Source organism: Sceloporus occidentalis, unplaced genomic scaffold (genome assembly GCF_023333645.1).
Source record: "Sceloporus occidentalis isolate IW3139 unplaced genomic scaffold, rSceOcc1.0.p SCAF_7, whole genome shotgun sequence".
Taxonomy (NCBI): Eukaryota; Metazoa; Chordata; class Lepidosauria; order Squamata; family Phrynosomatidae; genus Sceloporus; species Sceloporus occidentalis.
In genome coordinates this window covers 91,036,872-91,062,612 of record NW_028316987.1, presented here as the reverse complement: position 1 = coordinate 91,062,612, position 25,741 = coordinate 91,036,872, and the positions used below count along the sequence as shown (strand labels likewise).

The 25,741-nt window shown below is 42.1% G+C and overlaps 1 protein-coding gene across 3 annotated transcripts in view; it reads left to right on the top strand.

The window, feature by feature from the left end:
- The window catches only part of OXSR1 (oxidative stress responsive kinase 1), a 108,452-nt gene that overhangs the window by 56,465 nt on the left and 26,246 nt on the right, over positions 1 to 25,741 (top strand). For 2 of the 3 annotated variants that reach the window (XM_089533667.1, XM_089533668.1), the window contains 3 exons: positions 12,571 to 12,626; positions 22,995 to 23,104; positions 24,504 to 24,605. In XM_089533667.1, coding sequence (XP_089389793.1) covers positions 12,571 to 12,626; positions 22,995 to 23,104; positions 24,504 to 24,605 — 268 coding nt within the window. Of the gene's footprint in view, positions 1 to 12,570; positions 12,627 to 18,472; positions 20,177 to 22,994; positions 23,105 to 24,503; positions 24,606 to 25,741 lie in introns of those variants that run through there. The other variant, XM_089533669.1, reaches the window with a different exon arrangement.

Sequence of the window (25,741 nt, the reverse complement as noted above, 5' to 3'; positions counted from 1 at the left end):
TGACAACCTCAGTTTCATCATCTTGGCTTCCAGGGAGAGTTCAGGCTTAATCTGCCAGGTTTTTTCATGGCTGCTCTTTCCATTCCTAGTCTTCATTTATTTCTTGACTGCAGTCTCCATTCTGATCAATGTTTGATCCAAGGTATGGGAAATCATTAACTATTTTCAGTTTCCTCATTATCTAGGTTGAATTTGTCTATATCCTCTGTGGTCATTCATTTTCTTTTCTTTATGTTCAGTATTAAACCTGCCGTTGCACTTTCTTTCTTGACTCCTAAGTAATTGTTCTAAGTCTCTGATATTTTCCACTGGTAGTATGGTTTCATCTGTGTATCTTAGACTGTTGTTGTTATAGATGGTCATAAGACTGAACAGGTATTTCTTCACTGGGTTTCTCTCCAGATCCTTTGCTTAGCATGGGATATGAAAAGGCCAAAGTGAACATTGAACAGTGGGTGATAGACAAAGAGTGACAGCTAGACCTAGCTAGCGCCTCAACTTTTATTGTCAGTGGCTCTAACAGATTTTTTTGCTGACCCTATCCTATAAGAAGATGCTTCAGTCTCAGAAATACCAGTATAAGATGTTGCAGGTGACCCATCCTAGTGGAGCGATGAGCTGCTATACTTAACATTTGCAGCAGCTTTTCCCACTGCTTTCAGAGCTTTTCCTGCACAAAAGGGCAGTTAAGCTCACAGGCTAGAAAGATATTGAATGTGTTCTCTGGCCAGGAGAAGGAGAACGGAGATCATTGCCAGCCATGATGGACAAGAGTTGGTTGATATGTCAAATATTTTGCACCCCTTCCAGTTCTTAGAGTTTGACTGGTGCATTCTTTTGGTTGCAGATTATCAAGTGTCCGGTTGCTTGATGAATGATCTCTCATAATCTGTAACCAAAGCAAACGGAGAGAGCTCCTGGGAAGTGACCAATCAAGAGTTTGAAATTTAAGCTCTTTCAGGTGGTGTGCTTTAGGGGGAAATGTTTTCTGCCAAGCCAATCCTGGTCAGCTTAATGGGTTTAAGTTTCTCTTGGGAAGCCTATCATGGTTTGCCCTTGTGTAACTGAATATTTTGACAAGCCTAGAAAGGAAGCAATAATAATATTTATTTTTCAAAAGTGGCTTAACTTGCTCTGCAGTTCCAGAAGGTGACCCATCCCCAAAGTAGTTTTCATTGGGACCCCAAAATAGTTTTCTAAAGTCACTGTATGTGGGTGAAATGTACAGATCCTGTCTTGAAATGATATGTATGCTGACTGGCAATATTGGCACTGGTCAGGAGGTGGTCTGAGGAAGCTATTTGTCTCCCACAATCATAGTACTGATGGTCTGGTCTCTGTTGGTGGTGGGTTAAAGCAGAGCTAAGAAATCTTATTTTCTTGGGCAATAACTCCTTCTAAATATGTGGTCTGGGGATTTTGGGAATGCTAGTCCAAAAAAGGTAATGGGTCCAAGGTTTAGGTTAGAGCAGGGGTGCGTGTCCCTATAGATCAGTAGTTTCCAACCTTTGGTCCTTCTAGTGTTTTGGATTTCAGATCCCAGAATTTCTGACCGTTCGCCAAGGTAGCTGTGGCTTCTGGGAGTTGAAGTCCAAAACCCTGGAGGACCAAGTTTGGGAATCACTGTTCTAGATCAAGAGAGAGAAAAGTGTAGACCATGGGTTCCAAGGACCCTCTAGGGTAATGGTCCACAAATTGTGCTCTTTAAGGGATTTTGTACCTCAGCTCCCAGAATCCCAGACTATGGGCCAACATGGCTGAGACTTCTGGGAGCTGAAGCCAAACATCTCTTAAATGGCACACTGCTCTAGAGGTTTGCTAAAAACGATGTCTAGGAGGTGCGGAGGGCTTTCTGCCATCTTTAGAGCTCTCCTGCATCATGCAGGGATCAAAATGAAAATTGCAAACTTTTTTTAACCCACCCCCTCAAAAATGCATCAAAATGCCCTCTAGGGGACCTGGAATGCCCCAGAAGATGCCTCCATGTCTCCTAAAGGGAGTTTGGGGGGGATTTAGGGCAAAAATGTGATTATTATTTTTTGCATTTACATTGTGGATGCAGCCTTCTACGGCCTCCTGGAGGGCCAGTGTGTTTCCCCTAGTCTTCCAAAAATTGCCTACCTCTGCACTAGATGCTATTGGAGTGTAGCTGCCAGCCAGCCTAGGCAGCATAGCCAGTGGTGAAGGGTGTTGGGAGTTGTAGTCCAGCAACACCTAAAATATTCAATTTTTCACATTCTAAATTCTAACAGTTGTCTCTGTCAAATATGTCCATTGTCTCTACATTACAAATACTCCCTTCACTTTAGAAATGCCTCATCTCATAGAGAGCCAGCTAGGTGTAGTGGTTGGAGTGTTGGACTATGACTCTGAAGAGCAGGTTTCGAATTCCTGTTCAGTCATGGAAACCAACTGGGTGACTTTGAGCCTCTGCCTCAGAGGATGGCAATGGCAAAATCTACTCTGAAGAAATTTGCCAAGAAAACCCTGTGATAGGTTTGCCTTAGGGTCGGCATAAGTTGGAAACTACTTGAAGGCATTACAACAACAACATCTCTCATAAGACTGTTCCATACATTCTTCTGCCATGCACCTGGCTGTCTGCCTGACTGCCACGGGAAGCCAGTCCCACCTCTCCCATATGTGTATCTGGAAGAGACCTGTGTCTGTAAGCACACATTGTGGTTGCACGCACTTTATGTAAAGATGGACTACTCATAGGGTGCTTCTGAACTTACTGAAGGTGTACAGGACTGGAAGTTGGTTTTAATTAGCAAAGCAGTCATACTGTGGTGATCCCATGGAAGAGAAAAGATCACTATGGTTGCATCTGCACTGCAGAAATAATGCAGTTTGACACTGCTTTTAACTGCCATGGCTTAGTGCTATGTAATTCTGAGATCTGTAGTTTTGTGAGATACTTAGCTTTCTCTGTCAGAGAGCTCTGGTGCCACAACAAATTGAAAATCCCAGAATTCCATTGCATTGAGCCATGACTGTTAAAGTGTCAAACTGCATTACTTCTTCTTTGCAGATATAGTCCATGTCTATACCAGCATTTCAGAATCTGTTCTCTGAGACCAGCATTTCTTTCAGTAGTGGTCTAAGGTACCCAGAGGCAACTTAGATGAAAACACTTTTTAAATATTCAATAACTAAATAAATACATAAATATTATATTATTTCTTACCTGCCTCTCCCCAAGGCTCGAGGCAGGATACAGCGTAGAGTAAAACACATTAAGACATTTAAATTCACTAAGCTAAGACACAGAAACACTGGACACCTCAAAATCATCCAGCATAAAATAAAAATATCCCAGTTTAAAATTTATAGTTTAAAATCAACTTGGTAGGCCTGCCAGAAGAGATAAGTCTCTAAAACTGTTTTAAATTCAGACAGCATGTTTAACTGTCTAATCTCTTTAACTATTAAACATTGTTAAAATAAACCATTATTTATTTGTTCCATTTATATCCTATTTTTCCTCCATTGAGCTCAAGACAGCGTACACAGCTCTTCCCTGCCCCACTTCATTCATAAACCGATCCTGTGATGTAGATCAGGCTGACACAAAATTACTAATCCAAGATTACCAAGTAAATGTCATGGTTTAGTGAAAATTAAAACCCAGATCACGCCAGCTGAAAACTGTGACCACTATAAAAAACCTGACTTTTCTCTGCAGCCCTTTTGGATTTTGCTAGTATAATATGCCCTGCCTCCCAACATACATTTTTCTATAATTATGGTAGTTTTTTAAAAATTCTGTTTTGTCTCTAGCAAGCTCTGCATAGTAGTGTTTGGGGGATATAGTTTTATCTGTGGCTAAATGTTTGCCCTTCCTTTAGTCTCTCTCCTTGCATTTCAGGAATTCCAAACTCAAACGGCACCAAGTTGGAAAGTTGTCAGCAGCAATCTCTTTTCTGTCTCTCAGGGTTTTTTGAAGGGCCCTGGAAGCATAGGATAATAACCCAACTGTTCTGTAGGAGACCAGCTTTGTATTTCTGGGATGCTGAGTAACACTTTGACCAGATTGTTCACAGATGTTGTGGTTTCTGTTTTTGTTAAAGACAAAAAAAATTGCTCTGCACATGATTGCTATGGAGACATCCAGTGCTGTCATTCTTGTGTGTTAGCAACTGCTGCTGCCTATGTGATTCTTCTTCTCCTTCTCCTCATTTTCCTTCTAGTACTGGGAATGTTTTTGCTTTAAGGGAATTGTAAGAGGAGAAATCCAGTGAGAACCGGACAGGCCAGGAGAAAAAAAATGAGAGAGAGTATAACATAAGCATTTGGGGCTCAATGTCTCCTCTGCAAGAGCCAGGGCAGTGCAGCGCAGTGGTTTTTGTAAAGGATTTGGACTCTGGAGACTGGGGTTTCATTCCCTCCTTGGCCATGAAAACCCACTGGATGATCTTGGAATCACATATGATATGATCGCCAAATTGGAAATGACTTGAGGGCAAATAGCAACAACTCTCTGCAATGGCAAACCTCCTTTGAACTAATCTTGCTAAGAAAACTCCATGATAGGTTTGCCATAGGACACTGATGGTGAACCTTTTACAGACCGAGTGCCCAAACTGCAACCCAGACCCCACTTATGCCACATCCCTCTGGCTTTCTAGTAAGAAACTCTGGCAAACTCTGTGCTAGGGCAATAGCATGTGTGCCCACAGAGAAGGCACTGAGTGCCACCTCTGGCACGCGTGCCATAGGTTCACCATCACTGCCTTAGGATCACCATGTGTCGGACATGACCTGAAGGCACATAACAACCACCACAACAGCTGTCCTCTTGCTTTTTATCCAAGGCCATGAGAGCCAGGAATCAATTGAAACCTGCTGTTGATTGACAACCATGCTGTAACTGACAGTGTGACAGAGAACAAACCGTTGAGCTTTTTTCCAGCAATTTAATGTTAGTCAGTCGCACACTCTTACTGTGTGTGTGTGTGTGTGAGTGAATGAATTATTTTTTGTTGCTTTGTCTTAGTGTGGCGTAGTGGTTTGAGCATTGGACTGTAACTCTGGAGACCAGGGTTCAAATTCCAGCTCGGCCATAGAAACCCATTGGATGACTTTGAGCCTCAGCCTGAGAGGATGGCAATGGCGACCCCTTTCTGAAGAAACCCCGATGATAGGGTTGCCTTAGGGTCACCATAAGTCAAAAATTGAAGGCACACAACCACAACAAACAAAAATTATCAAGAGGAAAGGAGGCTAGAAATGTGAAGCATAAAACCAAATGAAACCAAACAAAACATCAAATGGACCGGGCTTGTGCCTTTGAAGATCACAAACCCCTGAGATCCAAGCCTGCTCTCTGCAGCTTTATCTTGGGTTTTCTCAGATACTCCAGTAAAAACCGTGAAGCCTTTTCCTGCAGAGTTTAAGGAGTTTTTCAGCCCCCATCCCACGAAAAGTCCAAACTCCTGCAAATTATATGTGGCCAAATCACATTCTATTTGACTAGAGTGGTGAGTATTTTAATCGTGTATACTATCCCCTAGTCACTCTAAAATGCAAAAGAATGGGGACTGAGTCAGACACAAGGCTAGAAACTGGGTTTAAAATGTAATAAATGGATGGATGGATTGATGGTAACTAAAGTAAGTGGGGAGGCAGAGATTCTTGGCATTATTTCCAGTGGCCAAATTGAGATGCATTGTTTACTTACACTTCATATAAATTACCTTTTATGAGCCGATGACTGTAGTCCTGATTGACAGCCTGTGTGTGTGCTGAGTGCTTAAACAATGCATAGGAAGATGGATGGATATCCGGATTTACTGTAATTGGGGGAGCATAATGATCTTTTCTTACTTTAGCAATAATGTTCAGGGACCCCAGGGTGCTGCTTGCTCAGCCATTAAGAATGTAATGGAACAGATTACATCTTTGCTCTATAAATAGCATTTTAAAAAAAGTACGTTCTGCACTTGTGTTGTGCTTTTGGTATTCTGAATGCTGGCTTTCCCCAGATCAGAGTGCAAAACGGTTAATAGGATTTTTAGCGCAGAGGTGGCTGATTGCAGTCTGGTTTGGTTACAGTTATGATGAAGAGCTGGCTTGCAGTGATAAAGCTGCTAAATAAGCTAAATAGTGTTGTTGTGTGCCTTCAAGTCATTGTTGAGTTACAGCAATCCTAATACAAATCTATTACAGGATTTTCTTGGCAAGATTTGTCAAGAAGGGGTTTGTTCTGAGGCTGAGAGAATGTGACTCACCCAGGATCACTCCGTGGGTTTCCATGGCTGAAGGGGAATTCGAACTCTGGTCTCCAGGGTTGTAGTCCAACGTAACTCTTTCCCAGCTACAGACTTCATGACTTCATAGGGTGGAACCATGATAGTTAAAGTGGAATGCTATTGTTATTGCGTGCCTTCAAGTCATTTCCAACTTTGGGCGACCCTATCAATTCCCGCTTGGCCTTGAAACCCACTGGGTGACCTTGGGCAAGTCACAATCTCTCAGCCTCACGGGAAGGCAGTGGCAAACCTCTGAATAAATCTTGCCAAGAAAACCCCATGATAGTTTTGCCTTAGGCTCCATATGTCGGAAATGACTTGAAGGCACACAACACACATTACTCAGTTAAGCTGAAATAACAATAGGAAAGGCTGTATTCAGGTGCATAAGCTGTAGAGGCAGTTCCTTTCTTTTTTATCTTGCACCTCAGAGTTTGGAAAGGGGTACAAAAATGGGGCTGGGGGATGCATGCCATCTCAGGGCCATACTTTCTCCATCCTGAATTTAAGGTAACTTTTCAAAAACTTTCAGTCACAATAGAAGTGTAAAACGGCTTGTGATAAGATCAGCAAACCGATAAAATAGGAGATAACATCCCATTTAGATAAATCACACCAGCTGAAAACAATTGCTGGAGCCAGTTTTCAAATCCGAGCAGATGTCAAATGATTAGTGAATTGTCGTTGTCATTGTGTGCCATTTCCGAATTACGTACCTATCATAGGGTTTCCTTGGCAAGATTTGTTCAGAGGAGGTTGCTTTCCTCTGAAGCAGGGAGAATGTGACTGGCCCATGGTTAGCCAGTGGGTTTTCATGGCTAAGCGGGGATTTGAACCCTAGTCTTCAGAGTCATAGTCCAACACTCAAACTACTACGTGATTCTGGTTCTCAATTAGTGGCTGCTGGATGACAAAATAAAACTTAGCACAACAACAGAAGACCAGATAGAGAATGATTTTGCTTGAAGTCTGAATGAAAAGAAGAAAGGTGCAAATTGAAATTGAGTTTCATGCCTGAAGCATAACTATAGAAAAGGCCATTTTCCTGGAAGACACTAATTAATCCCTAGTGGATACCCAGGAGAGAGCCTTGGATAATTCTCTTGGTGGATGGTACTTCAGTCCAAAATGAGGAACATGCAACCCTCTATGCATTGCTGGACTTCCGTCTCCCATCATTCCTTGCCATTAGCTGTCCAACAAAATCTACAGAGCCACATATTTTCTTTCCCTGGTTTAGGGCTTTAAAGGTCAAAGCAATCCCTTTGAATTGCAGTTGGAAACAAACCAGGAGCTGGTTAAGTTCTTTATAGGTTCTTCATACCTATCCATGCCCCTGGATAGCTTCCTAGCTGCAGTGTTGTGAATCAGCTGAACTTTCCCAAAGACTTTCCAAAGGCAGGCCTATGTGTAATACATCACACAAATCAAGCCTGAATGTTAACAGAGGCATGGATAACACCACGGTGAGATCATTTCTTGGCAGGAGCTGGGGAAGTCCTGGAACTCTTCCGAAGTGGGGGAAGCTTTGGATGCCTTTTGCATGTTGAGTAACACTGCTGGATCCAGGAGCATGCCCAAGTTGCAAGCCTGTGAGGGGCTTAGGAAGCAGCCTAATCTTGTACAGGCTGGAGACCTTCTTCATGGCTTTTCCCACCCACCAACAGCTTGTCTTGAGTTCAGCTCCAGTTTATCAGACCATCTCCATCCCAACATGAATGCAGACATTTATTCAGAATGTCCAGTACTTGATCAGATTAGATCAGGGTCAGCAAAGTGGGCTGCATGAAGCGCCTAGGACTATTTTTCTGGTCTCCAGTGTTCCCCAGGAATCTTTTTTTAAAAAAAGAATCCACTCCCCCTCTGAGGTGAGGCAGCACTTTCACAATTTTAGTCCCAGGAGAGGCTTTTTCTAAAATCAGGAAATGTGACTAAGAAAGAAAAGTCTTTTCCTTGGCCTGAAATGGCCCAGAGGAGGCACAAAGTGTTTTGCACATTCCCAGAGGTCACTTTAGAGCATTTTGGCTCTCCGGGATATTTTAGTTGGCTGATGCAGCCCCCTAGATTCTGAAACCTGTCCTACCCTGGGTTGGGTGCAAAAAGTAGGCATCCTTCCTTTCGTTAAGACATTTAAATGTAATATGATGGCATCCTCGCACACATAACTGTTAAATGTCTAAATTAAAGTAAAGATTTCTACTTTATGAAAGCATCCTTGAGAGTCAGTGTGGTGTAGGGGTTTGTGCATTGGACTATGACTCTGGAGATCAGGGTTTGATTTCCCACTCTAGCAGGCTGACCTTTTGCAAGTCACACTCTCTCAGCCTCAGAGGATGGCAATGGCAAAGGCCCTCTGAAGAAAGTTGCCAAGAAAATCCTATGATAGGGTTACCATAAGTCAGAAATGACTTGGAGCCACACAACAACAACAAAGATGGCATCTTGTTAAAGGCACAGAAGGCATGCCTGATGCCTGTATGTGTCTATTATTTTTTTGGTGTCTATAGAGGTTGATGCTCCCTTCCTCCTTTAGCAAGCAAAGCCCCCTTCCCAGGCTATGCTGAAGCCCCAAGCCCATGGCTATGCATACATGAAGGCCTACCAACTGCCCAAATTTGATCTCTCCATTTGCAGAAGCATTTTCATTCTCCGAAGAGGGGACCAGACTGGTATGTTGAGGCTCCTCTCTGACAGTCTGAACTATAATTTCCACTCCCACCCCCACAGTACTCCCTCAGAACAGCATGATAGGATGGCGTATTATCATTTTCAGGGAAGAATCAGAGGATGAGCAATGAGAGATAGGAAGAACTCGGCCATTCAAAATGCAAGCCATAGGAATGGGGCTGTCCACACAGGCCCAAAGACCAATCCCCTCCCCTGACCTCAAGTCATGCTGTTCGGACCATACCTCTGGACTGGGATTGGACAGACTGGATGCCAGTCTGGCAGTCCCAGTCCAATCCAGGTGCAACGGGGTCTTAGCATGGGTCAAAATGACCAACTGTTTGCTGGGGAGCTTCTTGGAAACTCCATAGCAACCTCTGGGAGATCAGACAGCCCTGCACACCCCTTATCTTCCTCTGCCATCACCACTACTGGAAGGACCTCCATTGCTGCATCTGATGTGGAAAGGGTGCCCCTGGACACATGAGTGCAGCCAGGTGCCCTGTTTCCTTATTAGACATGACTACGACTTCTCAGTAGCGGCGATGGTGGAGGAAGATAAGGGGTTAGCAGCGGTAGCGAGTCCATGGCATGATTGAGGGCGGGCATTGAAGCACCCACCTGTCCCCACACCAGCCTGGAGACCAAGCCAGGTTAAGATCTGGGGTGGGATAGCATGGGCTTGGCAGATGCTTGGCTCCAATGACTTCTGGTCAATGTTTTGGCTTTTCCACCCCAAAAGGTTTAAGTGAAAAGTTGTGAGGCTCTAAAAAGCTTGGTGTTTAACCACAGGAATCTGTTTTACTTCAGTGATGGAATCCATACGCACTAGTGGAGTATAAGTAGCAGTAAATTGCAGGATATGGTGTGGATTTCTCCCTATCTTCACATAATATATATCAAAAGTGGATTGCACAACTCCAGTCTAGTTCATCATAAGGTTGAAGCGACATACTGGAAGAAAAATGATGTTGCTTATCAAAATGGCATTCCTCCGTGAAGTCCCCCTTGTCCTAAGGCAGGGGTGAGAATCATGATGACCTCCAGATGTTCTTGGACTATCATTCTCAGCATTCCTAACTTTTGCCTTCTGTTTAAGGATGCTGGGAACTTCATTCTCAACAGAATCCAGAGGGAAACATGATTCCTTGCCTTCAGATAATGTTGAATAAAACTTAGCCCCCATCACAGCGTCTTCACGCTATATAGGTTATCCATGATGTGATGGTTCCAGATAATAAGCATAATTTATTGCTCATTCTGGAAGGAGAATTCTCTAAAGCGATGCCTTTTTGAAGGGATGGCATTTGCTTTGGATGAGAGGAGCCATTTTTCAGATTCAGTGACATTCTTTTTTATATTAAAAATCTAGTCGGACATACTGTGGAATGGATGTTCTTGAACTTCTATGAAGTAACTGTTTTATAGTCTCATTTTCTGATATACTAGTGAAGTACTGCAACCTTAGAGTGGTAGGGAAAGACTGGTCAGCATTAATTGGTGAGGAACAAATCGCAAGGTATTAAGGGTTTATTTTATAATTAAATTTACTTATTTATTAAAGATGACTGTCTTCATCTGAAACATCTGAAATCTGTAGTAGGCAGCCACATCCTGATGGTTCTTTGGGTCGGATCGTATGCTGCCTAAAGAGTTTTGAAGCATACAGTGGAAATTCCCTTTCATTTCTGGAGTGGAATCAAGCTCACCCTCCCCATTTCAGTTATGAAACAAAATGAAAACAAATAGAGCCATTATTCTCTGGACAAAAGCTTTTGCTACTCTTTGGCACTTGGTGGAAGTGAATAGATGGCCAGCAGACAAGGGATACAGTGCAGTTTCCTTCTGTGTAATATTGTGCAAACTGATGCTTTTTAAAAAGCCCATTTGAGTGTGACTTGCTTCATCTAATGTGTAAACAAGTAGATTTGTTGTAAGTTTTGAAAGCTCTTTTGGCCTCCCTTTGGTCTTAAATGTATCTGTCAGTTCAGGGTGGAAGACGAGACATGCATCTGCTTAGTATCCAAGTTTGCAAAAAAAAACCCCAAACAATGTCAGACCACAGAAATAATAGCATGTCTCTAGAGAAGCACACTGAGCTAGATGGATTGTTATCTCTCCAAGGCTGCATCTGCATTGCAGAAATAATCCAGTTGGGCACCACTGTAACTGCCATGGTTCAATGCTCTGGAATCCTGGGAATTGTAGTTTTGTGAGAGATTTAGCCTTCACTGTCAGAGACCTCTGGTACCACCTCTGGTGCCATCATCTTTGGGCAATAGGAAACCTTCTTGCCAAGAAAACCCCATTATAGATTTGCCTTCGGGTCATCATAAATTAGAAATGACTTGAAGGCACACAACAACAATGGGAATTATTTTCTGAGTTCTGCCTCCTCCATCCCCAAACTGCCTCCAGATATGTGTTCAGATCTTCAATGTCTTCCCTAGTATTAGTAGGCAGAAAAAGATGTCTAGATGCATTTCATCTTTACACTGGTAATATTTTAGTCCAAAACTCCAGATTTAATTTAGGAGCATGATTTAATTTAGGAGCATCACACTGATCAGCCTTCACTGATCTGTTGCTCTTCAGATGTTAGACTGCAACTGCAGCCATCCCCAACCTAATATTACACGCCACAAGAGATCATATGCATGTATGTTCAAAAGATTGGTGGGACATCAGATCAGAGATAATTGGTGCAGATGTTTAAAAGTTATATGAAAACTAATTATTTGTAAAGGTGATAGATGAACTGTTGATGATAGGGCAATAACATATTTCTGTAGTACCATCCTTGTCCGTGGTAGGGAAGACCCTTGCTTTAAAGAGCTTAAAATCTCACATCTGGCATGGGGGAAGAATAAGTAAGGAGAGGCAAGAGTAAATAGGGGAAGAGATTGTGGTTGCCTTCAGCTTCATGCACTTAACATGTCCTCAGTAAGAGAAGGGTGTGGGACTGAAAGTCCCTGTTTAGAGAAGTCACTTTTTGGCATCCTAGATTTTCCCAGCCATAGTAATCAGCAAAGATCATGCTGCCTGGGAGATTATGGAAGCAGAAGTCCCATAAAGTAATTTTTTCAAGCTCCACTAAAGAGGCATGCAAAAAGTGTCAAGGAAAAGTTGGCTTTGCATTTAAGGTTCTGATGCAGTGTGGGATTCCAACAGAGAGGCAGATGTGCTTTCCTCTTCTTAGCTGGGCCATGTAAGGAAAATAATTTTCCTGCAGAGACTCAAGCGATTCTACTGCAGCCACATTGATATTGTGGAGCAGATAGAAAGAGAAGCTGCCAGCATAGCAGGAGAGGCAGTGTGATGTAGTTATTTGAGCTCTAGACTACGACTCTGAATACCAGGATTCAAATCCCTGTTTGGCCATGGAAACCTGCTTGGTGACCTTGGACAAGTCATACTCTCTCAGCCTCAAAGGAAGGCAAAGGAAAAGCCCCTCTGAACGAATCTTGCAAAAAAAAAAAAAAAAAAAAATCCCATGATAGGTTTGCCTTAGAGTTGCTATAAGTCAGAAATGATTTGAAGGCACACAACAACAACAATGGCAACAGCAACAGCTGGAGTCTAACACAAAGGAAGAATCCATAATTAAGACTTACAGCTGACCATTTTCTTATTTGTCTTTTCTTTCCAGGGATGTGAAAGCTGGAAACATTCTTTTGGGAGAAGATGGCTCGGTTCAAATTGCAGGTGAATTTTTCTTGTATCTTTTGTGCTTTCAGGGTATGTCAGAGAGAAAACATTGTATGGGAAAGAAGGAGAAAGCACTCTCTCAAAGGTGTATTATTTTTTCTAGAGTTTGGAACAGTTACTTTTATGGACGCAAACATCCAGACTCCCTCCCTGCCCCTCCCCAAGGACTTGAGAGTTCTAATCTTCATTAACAAACAACTTTTCCAGGCTTTGCTTTTCCTTCCTAGTACAGTGAAGGAAGAAGGTTTATGTGTCAATGAGAGCATGAAAAATAATGTTTTGGGGCTATTATTCCCAGAGTCTCTCATTCAGGATGTTCCCTATGGTCATGATACCACTGGGATTTTGGGAGTTGTGGTCCAAGAGAGTGACATTTCTAAGCTATGCTGTTCATGGTTCATGGCCAGTACTGACGGTGGCTGATTGTCTGATATATAATTCTTCCTTACACAACAGTGTGGAGAGATTTCTTAGTCAACCTGTCTAATCTGGAACCAGCTAGAAATGGATTAGTTACAGCTCTAACTTTGTCAGACTTTACTTTAAAAGCCTCACTGGGAGCACTTTTAAAAGGAGGAAGGGAGGTGGAGAGGAAAAAGGAATGTAGTAGCATTTTTAAGACTAATTGGTTTCCATTTTAGCATGAGCTTTTCTGGATATGCACCCACTTCTATAGGTTGCAGTACAGAGTGGTATCATTCATTCATTCAGAGTATTTATACCCCGCTCTTCTGACAGAGCAGTTTACAAATTTGTAATTAGACAGTTCCTTGCTTTCAGGCTTACAATCTAAAGGCAAGATACACAAGGAATGGGGGTGGCAGTGCAAGAGGGGAATAAAACCAGGAGAAACTGCCTCTTATTCTCTCCGTCTATATTGGCCTCAGGTTATAAAGCATATACCTCATATTTGTACAGCTGTGGGAATGGGATAGAATGTAATAGAATCCAGAAAAATGCAAATCATGTTCCTCGGCCTAAATTTTCAAAGGCTGGGTGAGGTAGAATCATAGAGTAGGAAGAGATTTCAAGACCCATCCAGTCCAACCCCATTCTGCTAAACAGGAGGACACCATCAAAACCCTCCCAACAGATGGCCACCCATCCTCAGTTTAAAAACCTCCAAAGGAGGAGACTCCACCACCCTCCGAGGCAGCCTGTTCCACTGTTGAACAGCTTTTACAGTCAGAAAGTTCTTCCTAATGTTTAAGTGGATCTCTTTTCCTGTAGTTCAAAATATTTGCTCCGTGTCTCTGGAGCAGCAGAAAACAAGCTCACTCCATCTTTAATATGACATCTCTTCAAATATTTAAACATGTTACCCCTTAATGATATGGGGTGATACAAGTCTTTCATATCAACATTGATTACCATAAAGATCTGAAAGACAATGATGTTAGAAGTAACCCTGGACAGTCATAAAGTAATTACAGAATAAAGAATTAACTTGTTCTGGGAGGGGTTACGCACACACCCCTTAAAATCTAAGGTTTGCAATTTGGGTATATGCTTAGATTCAGCTCTGAACCTGGATGCCCAGATTTCAGTGGTGACCAGGATGTGCTTGTGCAGTGGGTCCTCCACATTTGCTGCGATTAGGGACACAGGACCTCAATGAAAGTGGCGAAAAAAACACAAACCAAAAAAATCACTATTTTTTAACCCAAGAGTACACCTCTAGGAATATCTAGGTCCTCCAGCACATGTTTATGGTCAACATCCACTGGATGTTGACCATAGAATTGTGCTAGAGGACCTAGAGATTCCTAGAGAGGTTTTCTCTCTCCAGTGCAACTTCTGGTGAAAGCTGGCCATAGAGTCCCACTGAAGGACCTAGAGATTCCTAGTGAATAATCAGATATGTCAAAGTCAAGGCCTCAAATGTTGAGGGCCGACTGTACAGTTAAGGTGAAGGCACCAGCCGCACCTTTTCCTTGGTGATGTCAGGAACCGATGTGTTAATCATACTCCGTTGGAAGTGCTGAAACATGCTCTACATGAGGCTGCCTCTGGAAATGTTTTGAAATCTCACCTAGTCCAGAATTTTGTTGCCTGGGAGCACATAACACCCTTCTTACAATAGCTTCACTGGCTACTGGCCCATTTCCAGGCACAAGCAAATTGCTAGTCATGACCTATGTATTCTGTATGACTTGAGACAAGTCATTTGAAAGACTGCATTCTGCCATACTGAGAATGCATTTGAAACTGTTGTATGAACCAAGTTAATTGTCTTGTCCCCATCTTTGGACATTCCATGAATACAATAGATCTCTTTCAAATATTCTTGTAACAGGAGCTTTTTAAAAAAATTAACATAAGAACCAGTCTTAAAGGTGCTGCTAATTTAAAAAAAAATTCTTTTTAATCTGCAGAGGTTTATCAGTTTATATACAGTGGGCAATGACTGCAGTATAAATTAAGATCGCCTGCCTTTTTTCTTCTTCTTTTGCTTCATCTTCTTCCAGAATCACTTAGCTGTGTGAGATCATCTAAATATCAAAACGGCGGCACAAGCGTCTAGGCTCGCCTTTCAAGCAAGCTCCTGAATCCCTAATGATGCTTTGACTGGAAATCCATTGTCGATATCCCAGAAGGGGCCTTTGTGTTCAAAGCTAATGACTTCCCTATCCGTGTGCTTTGATACCATAAATAAGAGCATAATGTGTTCCATTTATGTTGTGTTTAGATAAAGCTGGTGTCCATTGGAGGCTCTGTTCATGTGTTGGATTAACCAGCTGTCTGAGTGCCAATAGTTCATAGAAGCTCAGAAAATCCACAGATTTGGAATAGAGAACCACATTCATTTTCCTGATGGTCTCTCTTATTTCCATTCATGTTTCTAACGCTCTGGAATGAAAAGATAGGCATTCTCTATTTTGACAGTGCCCAGCAACATTTCAAAAGCTGGCTCATGGAATCAGGTAGGAAGTTTGATATTCTAAATCAAGGAAAAGAATGCAAAGGGATCTTATAGAACAGTGGTTCCCAAACTTTGGTCCTCGAGATGTTTTGCACTTAACTCCCCGTATTTTTGACTGTTAACCAGATTTGTTGGGAGTTGAAATCTAAAACACCTGGTGGACCAAAGTTTGGGAATCATCATTGTAGTACCTCTGAGACTGAGAGAAATATGTTGGTAGCATAAGCTTTCCTAGAATTAAGTTACTGAGCAGGCTCTAACACATACTCCCACCAATTATATCTGTGAATTATTATTATTATTATTATTATTATTATTGAGTGTGTGTCATGTGTCTTCATGTCATTTCCAACTCATAGATTCATAGATTGTGGCTTGAAGGCACCACCAGTGTGCTGTCATTCTATGATCTGCGTCTCAGTCACCATGCCAGGGTTGAGAAATAAAATATTGGGGCAGAATCCATTGCCTCAATAAGGCTAGCTCAGCTTGGATTGTAAAGACAACATACCACAGCCTGTCACACCCTTAGAGTCATAGACACGTGGCCGGGAAGCTGAGTAAATTGGCTTGTCACTAGATTTCAACATCCCACCACACATAGAAACATCAGAAAACCCAGAATAACTTTGTCATGGCATATGCTGCAAGATGCCTGAGACATCTGTGTGTTTAAATGTAGGGAAATGTATATAAGCTATCACAGCACAAGACTGTTTTATGCAAGGTGAGTATTTGATGGCTCCTCAGCATAAACAGAGTTGTTGTGTTTACAAGTAATAATCCAGGATTGCAACCCACAAAGAAAAGCTTCAGGTTATGCCCAAATCCAGAAGGATGAAAGTCTGAGTCGAGCCTGAGCCCCTGGCTGATATTGAACTCACAACCTTATGGTTTGTGAGTGAGTGGCTGCAGTACAGGCGTTTAACCACTGTGCCACCAGGGCTCCTGTGATAAAGTCTTGGCCAAGTTGTGTTACCCCGGGGGCATGGGAAGCATTTTTGTCATGATTTTTTTGTGATTTTGTCATGATTTTTTGGCCCCTAGGCCATTAAAAAAGGTGGTAAACAGTGACATCTGGGGGTATTTCCTGTTGGTAAAAAAGGTATATCCCGGGTCTGAAATGACCCAGACCCTCCAAAATGTGGTGAAAAGGCCCCAGAGGGGCACACAAATTGCCTTTCCCCCAAGGGTTCTGTGAGGGAAAGGTTGTGGCCCTCAAAGTTCTCAGGTGGTACTGAAAAGTCTCCCCAGCCTCTCATGAGAGCCAACATGGTATAGTTGTTTGAGCATCTATGGCCCTGGAGACCAGGATTCAAATCCCTGCTCAGCCATGGAAACTCACTGAGCTTGGTCAAATCACAGTCTCTCAACCTCAGGAAGGCAAAAGCAAGCTCCCTTCTAACAAACCTTGTCAAGAAAACGTCATGATAGGTTCGCTTAAGGGTCCCCATAAGTCAGAAACACTTGAAGGCACGCAGCACCAACTAGCTTTTCACAGTTGTAGTTGGACACACATAGTGACAAAGGCATTTTCTGGAGCTGTTGTTTTGTGTCCAACAGGACACTGCTATATTGCCCCCTCCGAGTCTTCACTGGTCACTAAATGGTCATGTCCAGGGTCCCCTGGATACAAGAGACAAGTCTCGATAGTGTGGGTATCATTGCATGAAGGAAGTGGTAAATTTCTCCCTCCACAGTGACCATAAAAAAACCATACATTGAATTTAGCCATTTGCCACTGACAGAAAAAAACAACACGTACAAGTATGCTGCTATTGAACATTAAATCAGAATTTTTGGTATTTGGATTTATGGTTGCGTGCAAACAGTAATGCCAATGATTTTTCAGTGAGCTAGGCTCCATATCTTCCCTATATTGGCTTTCAACATGCTAGCACCCCCCCCCCCCCATGTATATCTAGTTTGTAGAGAAATGGGAATTATAATTGGGTTGATAAGCTGTCTCAACCATTTCCCAGTTTTTGAAACAGCTGGTACAGCTTTTTCCCCCATCTCCCATTGAAAAATGTGGATTGCGAGAGCTGTCAAGTGATCTTTTATTTTGACAGTTTGAATTTGTAAGTGTTAGGAAGCTATTCTGCACTGAGAAAGTTATTGATGTAAATTCAAGCCCACACTTTAGTGAGAAGTAATTTGATTCATTTTCCTGTAAAAAGACTGCTTGCATAATTTTTATCTGAAATGCCTGTTCTCTGGAGTGTATTGAATTGACCCTTGTAGAACACTTGACAGCAAATATGCTTCATTTAACAAGCCATCTGGTAAACTAGGAAAATGATAGACTTGCAACTAAAACCTCTGGAAAACTCGGTAGCTGAAAATATGGGGCGTCAGCTGTGGTGTCCAATGTTGCTCGGTTGTAACCTTGAAATTCCAGCTTCCCTTTTTGCATGTTTTCAGAGGCGTCATGCCCTCATGGATATCAGTATTTCCCTATTGCTGAAGTGGTGATATAATTATTTTATAGTTGCATCTTTAAGCAGCAATGATCTATGGACAGTTTTCCTTTGGCCGGTGAATTTCTATTTGTAGATGTCACAGGTGGCATTTCATAAGTGGTATTATACATAAATCAGTATGCTTACTAGAAAATCCTGTATCCAGTGCAGGTTTACCCATATATTGTTCTAGAGTTCACAAGGTATTGGAAAGCTCTAGTTCTAATAGATTTCCTGCTCCTGGGAATAGTTTGAACCAGGCTCTCTTGTGAAAATGAATAAATGTTGGAAGGGAAAATAATAGACTGCTTACATCTTGCAGTGCTTTTTAAGCAGTCTGTCCAGATGTTTTGGACTATAGATTCCATCAGCCCCAACCAACATGTGGGGTTATGAAAGCAAATGTCTGAAATCTGGGGGGGGGGGGAGAAGGGAAGGAGGAAGGAAGGAAGGAAGGAAGGAAGGAAGGAAGGAAGGAAGGAAGATTAATGTTTAAGAGGGTTGTTCTAGAGCTGTGATTCCCAAACTTTGGTCCTCCAGAGGTTTTAGACTTCAGTTCCCAGAATTCCTGACTGTTGGCCAAGCTGGCTAGAGCTCATGGGAGTTGATGTCCAAAACACCTGGAAAAGCAAAGTTTGGGAATCACTGTTCTAGAGGTTTGAGATAAAAAACAAAACATCTAGGCCAGGAGCTTAACTCCTGTCCTAAATTAAACCATCAAACAGTTTGTGGATGCATACATACATATATAAATGTGGTTTTGGATTGCAGCATTCATCAGCCATAGTCAACTTAGCCAGTGGTGAGAGAGGGTAGGAGCTGATTGCCAAGCAGTGTCTAGAGGGGTCCCATACAGTTTAGGTTCAGATTATCTGAAAGCTCATATCTCTCTATATGAGCCTGCTGGGTCTTTCAATCTTGAGGGAGGACTTTCCCTTAGTCCCACCACCATCACAGACATGTTTTGGTGAGGACGCAGAAGGCTTGTCTTCACTGGCAGAATACTCTGGGCTGGCCCTGAACTCCCCCCCCCCCCCCCGAATTCCCCCTGTTACCTGTGCTCTCTTCTCAGCAGTGATGGGCAGCTGCCTTCCCATGAGATCCCTGTTTGTCACTGCTGCTGCTGCTGAGATCACAAGAAGGTGCCATATGCTGGGCATCTTGTTTTGACCTCAGAGTAACTCGCACCTGCAATAGTGCCTCATGGTAGCTCCCAGGGACCGCATGGGAAGGCAGCCCCTTGTAGTTGCTGTGGAGAGAGCCGGAAACCCAGAGCAAAAGCTAAGGTTTTTACATTCAGGTTAAGGGGAGGAAAGGCTGGATCAAGTGTGGATGTCATGAACACAGTCTGCACCTGGATTGGGGTTTTTCCCCCTCTGTCATATAAACAGCATGCAGTGGGCCAGGAGGAAATTTAGAATAAATAACACATGTACACAGCCCCAAAGAGAGCCTTCTTTGTGGCTGCTCCTAGGCTTTCCAACTCCATCCCAAGAGAGATTCAGTTTGCTGCCCCCTCCCCCCGCTCCCATTTCTATGGCAGGGAAAGCCCTCCTTCTTTCAACAAGACTTCAAGCATAGCTGACTAAAGTGGAGGGATGTGCAGCCGAGTGTGCTGCCTTTAGTATGAGGTGTTTATTTTAAGTGTCTTAATTATTTTAATGTCTTAAAAATCTTGTTTCAATTGGATGCATAGTGGTTTAATGGTTTTTAAACTTCATACACCATATTGTTTGGGATGTTCTGTTTTAGTTTATCTTATAAGCCCCTTTGAATCCCATTTGGGAGAAAAGCAAGATATAAATTGTATAATTTTTTTCCACCATGCAATTTCATCAGTATCCATCACTCATAGCAGTGACTTGATACAGGTTGAATCTCCCTTACAGAATTTTGAAATCCAAAATACTCCAAAATTGACCACATGGGTGGGTGAGAGAGTGACACCTTTGCTTTCTGATGGTTCAGTGTACACAAACTGTATTTCATGCATAGATTATTTAAAATGTTATGTATAAAATTACCTTCAGACTATGTTTATAAGGTGTATACAAATAATGGTCCCATCTCTAGGGGATATGGTGGCTTAGTGGTTGTGGTTGACACCACTTCTGATGATCAGAAGATCAGAAGGTTGGCAGTTCAAGGTCTGAGTGCTTCGGGTGAGCTCCTGTCATTAATCCCAGTTTCTGCCAGTGTAGCAGTTTGAAAGCATGCAAATGCAAGTAATAAATAGGTACTACTTCTCAGTAGGAAGGTAACAGCGTTCGGTGCGATCATGCTGGCCACATGACCACCAGATTAGTCCTTGGATAACGCTGGTGCTTTGGCTTAGTAACATAGATGAGCACACACACACCCTACAGTTCGTTATAGAATCATAGAGTTGGAAGAGACCGCAACCCCATTCTGCCATGCAGGAACTCTCAGTCAAAACATCCCGGACAGATGGCCACCCAGCCTCTGCTTAAAGACCTCCGAGGTGGGAGACTCCACTACACTCTGAGGGAATGTGTTCCACTGTCGAACAGCTCTTACTGTCAGGAAGTTCCTCCTAATGTTGAGGTGGAATCTCTTTTCTTGGAGCTTGCATCCATTGCTCCGGGTCCTAGTCTCTGGAGCAGCAGAAAACAAGCTTGCTCCCTCCTCAATATGATATCCCTTCAAGTATTTAAACAGGGCTATCATATCACCTCTTAACCTTCTCTTCTCCAGGCTAAACATCCCCAGCTCCCTAAGTCGTTCCTCATAGGACATGGTTTCCAGAACCTAGACATTCATGTCAAGGGACTACCTTTACCTTTACTCATCTCTAATACATGTCATTATGTATATGCAAATATTCCAAAACCCAGAAAAAATCCAAAATACTTCTGGTCCCAACCCTTTTGGATACGGCTCAACCTGTATATGGCAACTTCATATGTGTCTGTAGTTAAGGCCAGCTATTCCCAGCCTGTGCCTCCAGATAGTTTGGACTACAACGTCAATCATGGAAAAGGTTAGATTAACCATCTGGTTAGATTAAGCATTCATGGTAAGGGAATTGTTACGTGAAACTTGTAATTTTTTTGGTCAGCCCCCCCCAATTTTCCCTGTGGAGAATATTTTGTAATATATATTGATTGGCATGTTCCTTTATCTTTTAAATGACTATAAAGAGTTCTGAAAGGAAACTTAGGCCTGTTACAGACTGCCAAAACAAAGCTGCTTCGGGTCTCTTTGGATGTATGCTATTTAAATGATGCATGGGTCCTAAGAGTCCGGAGGTCACGCCAAAGCCACACTCCATTCCTAAGCACTGGAGTGCAGCTTTGGTGCAGCTTCCGGATTCTTAGGATGCATGCATCATTTAAACAGCATACCTCCAAAGAGACCCGAAGCAGCTTTATTTTGGCAGTCTGTAACAGGCCTTAGTATGCTGTAGTTGTAAAGTGTGGCCGCTTATAATGCATGTCTTTCATGCAAAGCAGATTTGTTTAGAATCACATATCTGATTCCCCCTTGCCCCTTTGTTTTTATCAATGGAAACAATAGAGGCTTCATAAAGCCATGAGGAGAAACAACAATATAAGAAATCTTGTGACTGGATGATGATAGTGGGAGTGTGAGGGCAGTTCTGGGATAACTTCCATTCAATCTGAGATGCTAAGAATGGTATGTGACAATTTGCAACATTCTTGCATTAGTTCAGAGCTTGGGAAGCTTAGACTTTTAGGTCACAACTGCCCAGTCCCACAACCAGCCAGCATACTGTTTGACAGAGTGGGAGGAGGGTGGTCTCTGGAAATTGTAGTGTCTCCCCTCCTGCCCCGGTACATTTCCAAGTTCTGGATGCTATTATTGTCAGAGCTCATTGCTCCCTGTTTTCAAAATTAAAGTAAAATTCTGCACCATTGAAATAATTTACATTACCTTTTAAGTTTTTGTGTAGCCTTTCAACATATCAGCTGGCACCCTAGCATGCAGTTATGGTATTTCAAGCTGGAAAGCCAGCGTGGCATAGTGGTTTGAGTGTTGGACTACAACTCTGGAAATCGAGGTTTGATCCCCTGCTCAACCATGAAACCCACTGGGTGACCTTGGCCAAGTCACATGCTCTCAGCCTCAGGAGTGCCAAGAAAATATGCCAAGAAAATCCTGTGATTGGTTTGCTGTAGGGTTGCCATAAGTCAGAAACGACTTGAAGGCACAGAACAACAACAGTAGGCTGGACTTAAATCCTTGTAACTACTTCGTATTCACATTTGCACTTATGGCACCATTTCCACAGTTAGAAATGCCCTTGAAACCTATTTGAGGAGCTGGTCAGCTGTCCTGAGTGCTGATGTTTTGTGGTGCTGGCAAGTGGGGTGCTGCAGGATGGCATAACCAGTCTGTCTTCTGCCAGTGAATAATAAGGTGAGGAGCTGAAGCCAGGATCCTTGCCAGGTCCTGTTATAAGTCTTTGTCATACCATCACTACCTGTCAGAAAGGGGCTTCCTCAGGACAGCTGACTGACTTTCAAGGTGGGTTTCAGGGGTCAGATCAGGAGATTAAATGTTGTTCCAATATTGTAGGTACTCCTCCATTGCACAATCTTGCCCATTCTTTCAAATAATTTGCCAATCCATATTATTTTAGATATTTGCATCTTGTTTGGTCAAAGGAGAAACAAGTAACTACGGGAGACACTGAAATTCTACCCCTGCCCACTGGAAATGCTGTACAAGCTGTCCTTTTCAAGCCAATCATCAATCATAAGAGCTAGAAATCAGCTTTTTAAAATACCTGAACATTCAAAATGAGGAAGCTGAATTTTCAAAAACCACTTAAGAAAAAATTGCTGGTTCAGACTTTAATCCAATATGTAGGAGGCATCAGCTAAGGAAAACCCATAATACATGGTTCAGGATATTTTCTTGTGCTGGTCAATGACAGCAATAAAGATTCTATAGGATATTTTTTTAAACTTTCTTTTGTTTCTTTTGGTATTTCAGACTTTGGTGTTAGTGCTTTTTTAGCCACTGGTGGAGACATTACTCGAAACAAAGTGAGGAAAACTTTTGTCGGCACACCTTGCTGGATGGCACCGGAAGTGATGGAGCAGGTAAAAAGGAACAAAAATTTCTGAAAATGAGACCGACATTCAAGAAGTAGCCTTTGATGTTCTGGCTGGCCTTTTTCCTTGAAGGATTTTTTTTAAAGAGCTGCAAGTCCCTTTTGGCAGGAGGGGATGCTGGTCATGAACAGAGTGAAAAGCAATTGGGAGAGAAGAAGATTAAATATCATACATGAATGCAAGTTGTCAGATGGAAGAGAAAGTAAAATAATCATCTGTAACCAAGAAGGCAAAAGCTTAAGCTAGGCGAATTTAATTATTAATCTGAAAATAATTTCTTCTTGAATTATTTTCTGGGAATTATACGGAAAAGAAAAGGTTTGAGGAAATAAATAAGACCTCAAGAGAAACAGTAAAACCTTAAAACATGATGGTAGACAGTAATACACGTGCCCAGTGCTGTTTCTAATTGGTGCAAAAGATGTCAGAAATACATGTTCAAAAAGATTTTGTACTTGTCTTAAAACTTCCTCCTTATTTTAATGCACCTTAGTTCATAATGAGTTGGCACAGTTCATCAGATGCCCCATTAGGGCCTTGCTCCTTAATTATTAATCAACAAACTTAGTTTTGCCACTCTATAGATGCAGCTAGTTCCATCTCTGTACTGGAGATATTGAAATGAATTTTTGAAATACACATTTGTCTCATTCACATACTATGTTAGGCATCTACCTGTGAATCAGTCCATAGATGTATGTATTCAAGAAATGGGGGCATACAATTTTAGAACATGGTGATATTAGGGACAGGGATGATTTGCTTCTCTACCTCAGCTCTATAAAATGTGAATCATATCAACTCAACTTGGCTGGGAAAATAAAACAAGTAAAGACTGTGTATCACATAGCACATTTGAAATGCTGAATTAATATTTTGAGGTGGGGTGGAAAGCGGTTTTCTTGATATTTATGAAAAGCTTTTCCATCCAGTTTCATGGTGCTGGATGGAACCAAAACGAAAGAATTATTTTGCTCCCAAAACAAAGTTGAGTTAGCAAAGCAACACGCTCCTAACATGCTTGTAAATACTTAAATTTTCCACTGAGTCCAGAAGCAGTTCCTTGTTTAAGGGCAAAAAAGCTGAGGTAGCTTAACACTCAATCAGGAGACTACTCAGTGTCCTTTCTTTGCAGTTGAGCAAGAAAATAAAAATTCTATTTAAGATTTCTGGTAGTAGCCTAATGCCTGCGGGGAAATGGCTTTCTTGGAATATGAACTGTTTCTCCTTATAGTGAAGAAAGACAGGGTATGCTGTATGTTCTAGACTAGACTAAATATTTGTTGGAACAGTTGTTGGGGACAGATGGATAATGCAGGAGATGGATAGTTTGGGGTGTAGGATAACTGATGAAAAGTGTGCTGTCAATACATCTGTATCTTTCCAGGTCAGAGGTTATGACTTCAAAGCAGACATCTGGAGTTTTGGAATCACGGCAATAGAGCTAGCTACAGGAGCAGCTCCTTATCACAAATATCCACCCATGAAGGTGAGTATAACGGATTCACTGGCCCAAACAGTTGAGCTAAACCTCTTGGTAGCACATTGTATCCAAAGTGCTGCCTCTGAAGTAAATGAAAGCTTGCAAGTAGAGGTTAGTAGACATTTCCTCTTTCTATGCAAGTCTGAATTTCAACACGAAGGAAGGAAGCCTGCAGCCAGAAAACAACACTTGTATCTGAATACAAAACCAGCAGTTGCATACTGTATATACATCAAAACTGTGGTCTTCAAACTCTGTTTCAGGGAAGTGTGCTGTCTCCCCAGAAACTAACCTGAGGTTCATCTCTCTGAGAAAATCAGTTATGGGGGGATTATGGTGATGTGTGAAATTTCCCTGAGAGATTTCACCCATCCATTTCACATCTTTCGCTGACACAACAACTTGGTCCTTCTTTATCCCTCCTTCTCAACTTCTGGGCTTCTTAAAGCAGTTAACATTTGTAAAATATAGCACAGCTCCATTTAAAATGAAAAATTTTAAAAATTATAAACTGAGCACCATGAGGAGGAGGTGAATTATCTCATTGTCTTGCGCCATTTCCTTAAGCCTAACCAAATCAGGATCTGGGCCAATCAAAGCAGGCAGCGGTTCAAAAGCGTTCTGTTTTCAATTCCATAAAACTGAGATCTGGTAGCATTAATTTCCCCAAATGACCCTAATTCCACAACTGGGATTTGTTCTTCATGGTCTTCAGGTTCCACCTGGCTGAGCTGGCCTTTCACCATTTTCCATCCTAACATTTCTGTTTTTCTGTTTTGTATTTGAAAGCCTAACATTAAAAAAGCCTAACATCAAAAATATTTTTCTGTAAGATTGTAGTAGGGCTCCAAGACCATTCTCTCCAGATCAGGAGCTGATCTACAGAAGATTTGTGCCCAAAACAAAACAACCAACAACAACAAAAATAGAACTTATGTCCATGTACATAGGAGGCAGAGTGCACCGAGTGTTGGAGGACTGTCATTTTCTGCATCTGTTGATTTTTGGCAATCTGGACCACAGAGAATGACAGCCAGGAATGTAGAGATTTGCAGAAGTCCAAACAAGTTTAAGACATGGACCTACCAGATAGGCTATATGGACTTAAATCAGTGATTACTTCCAACTAAAGCTGACTTGGG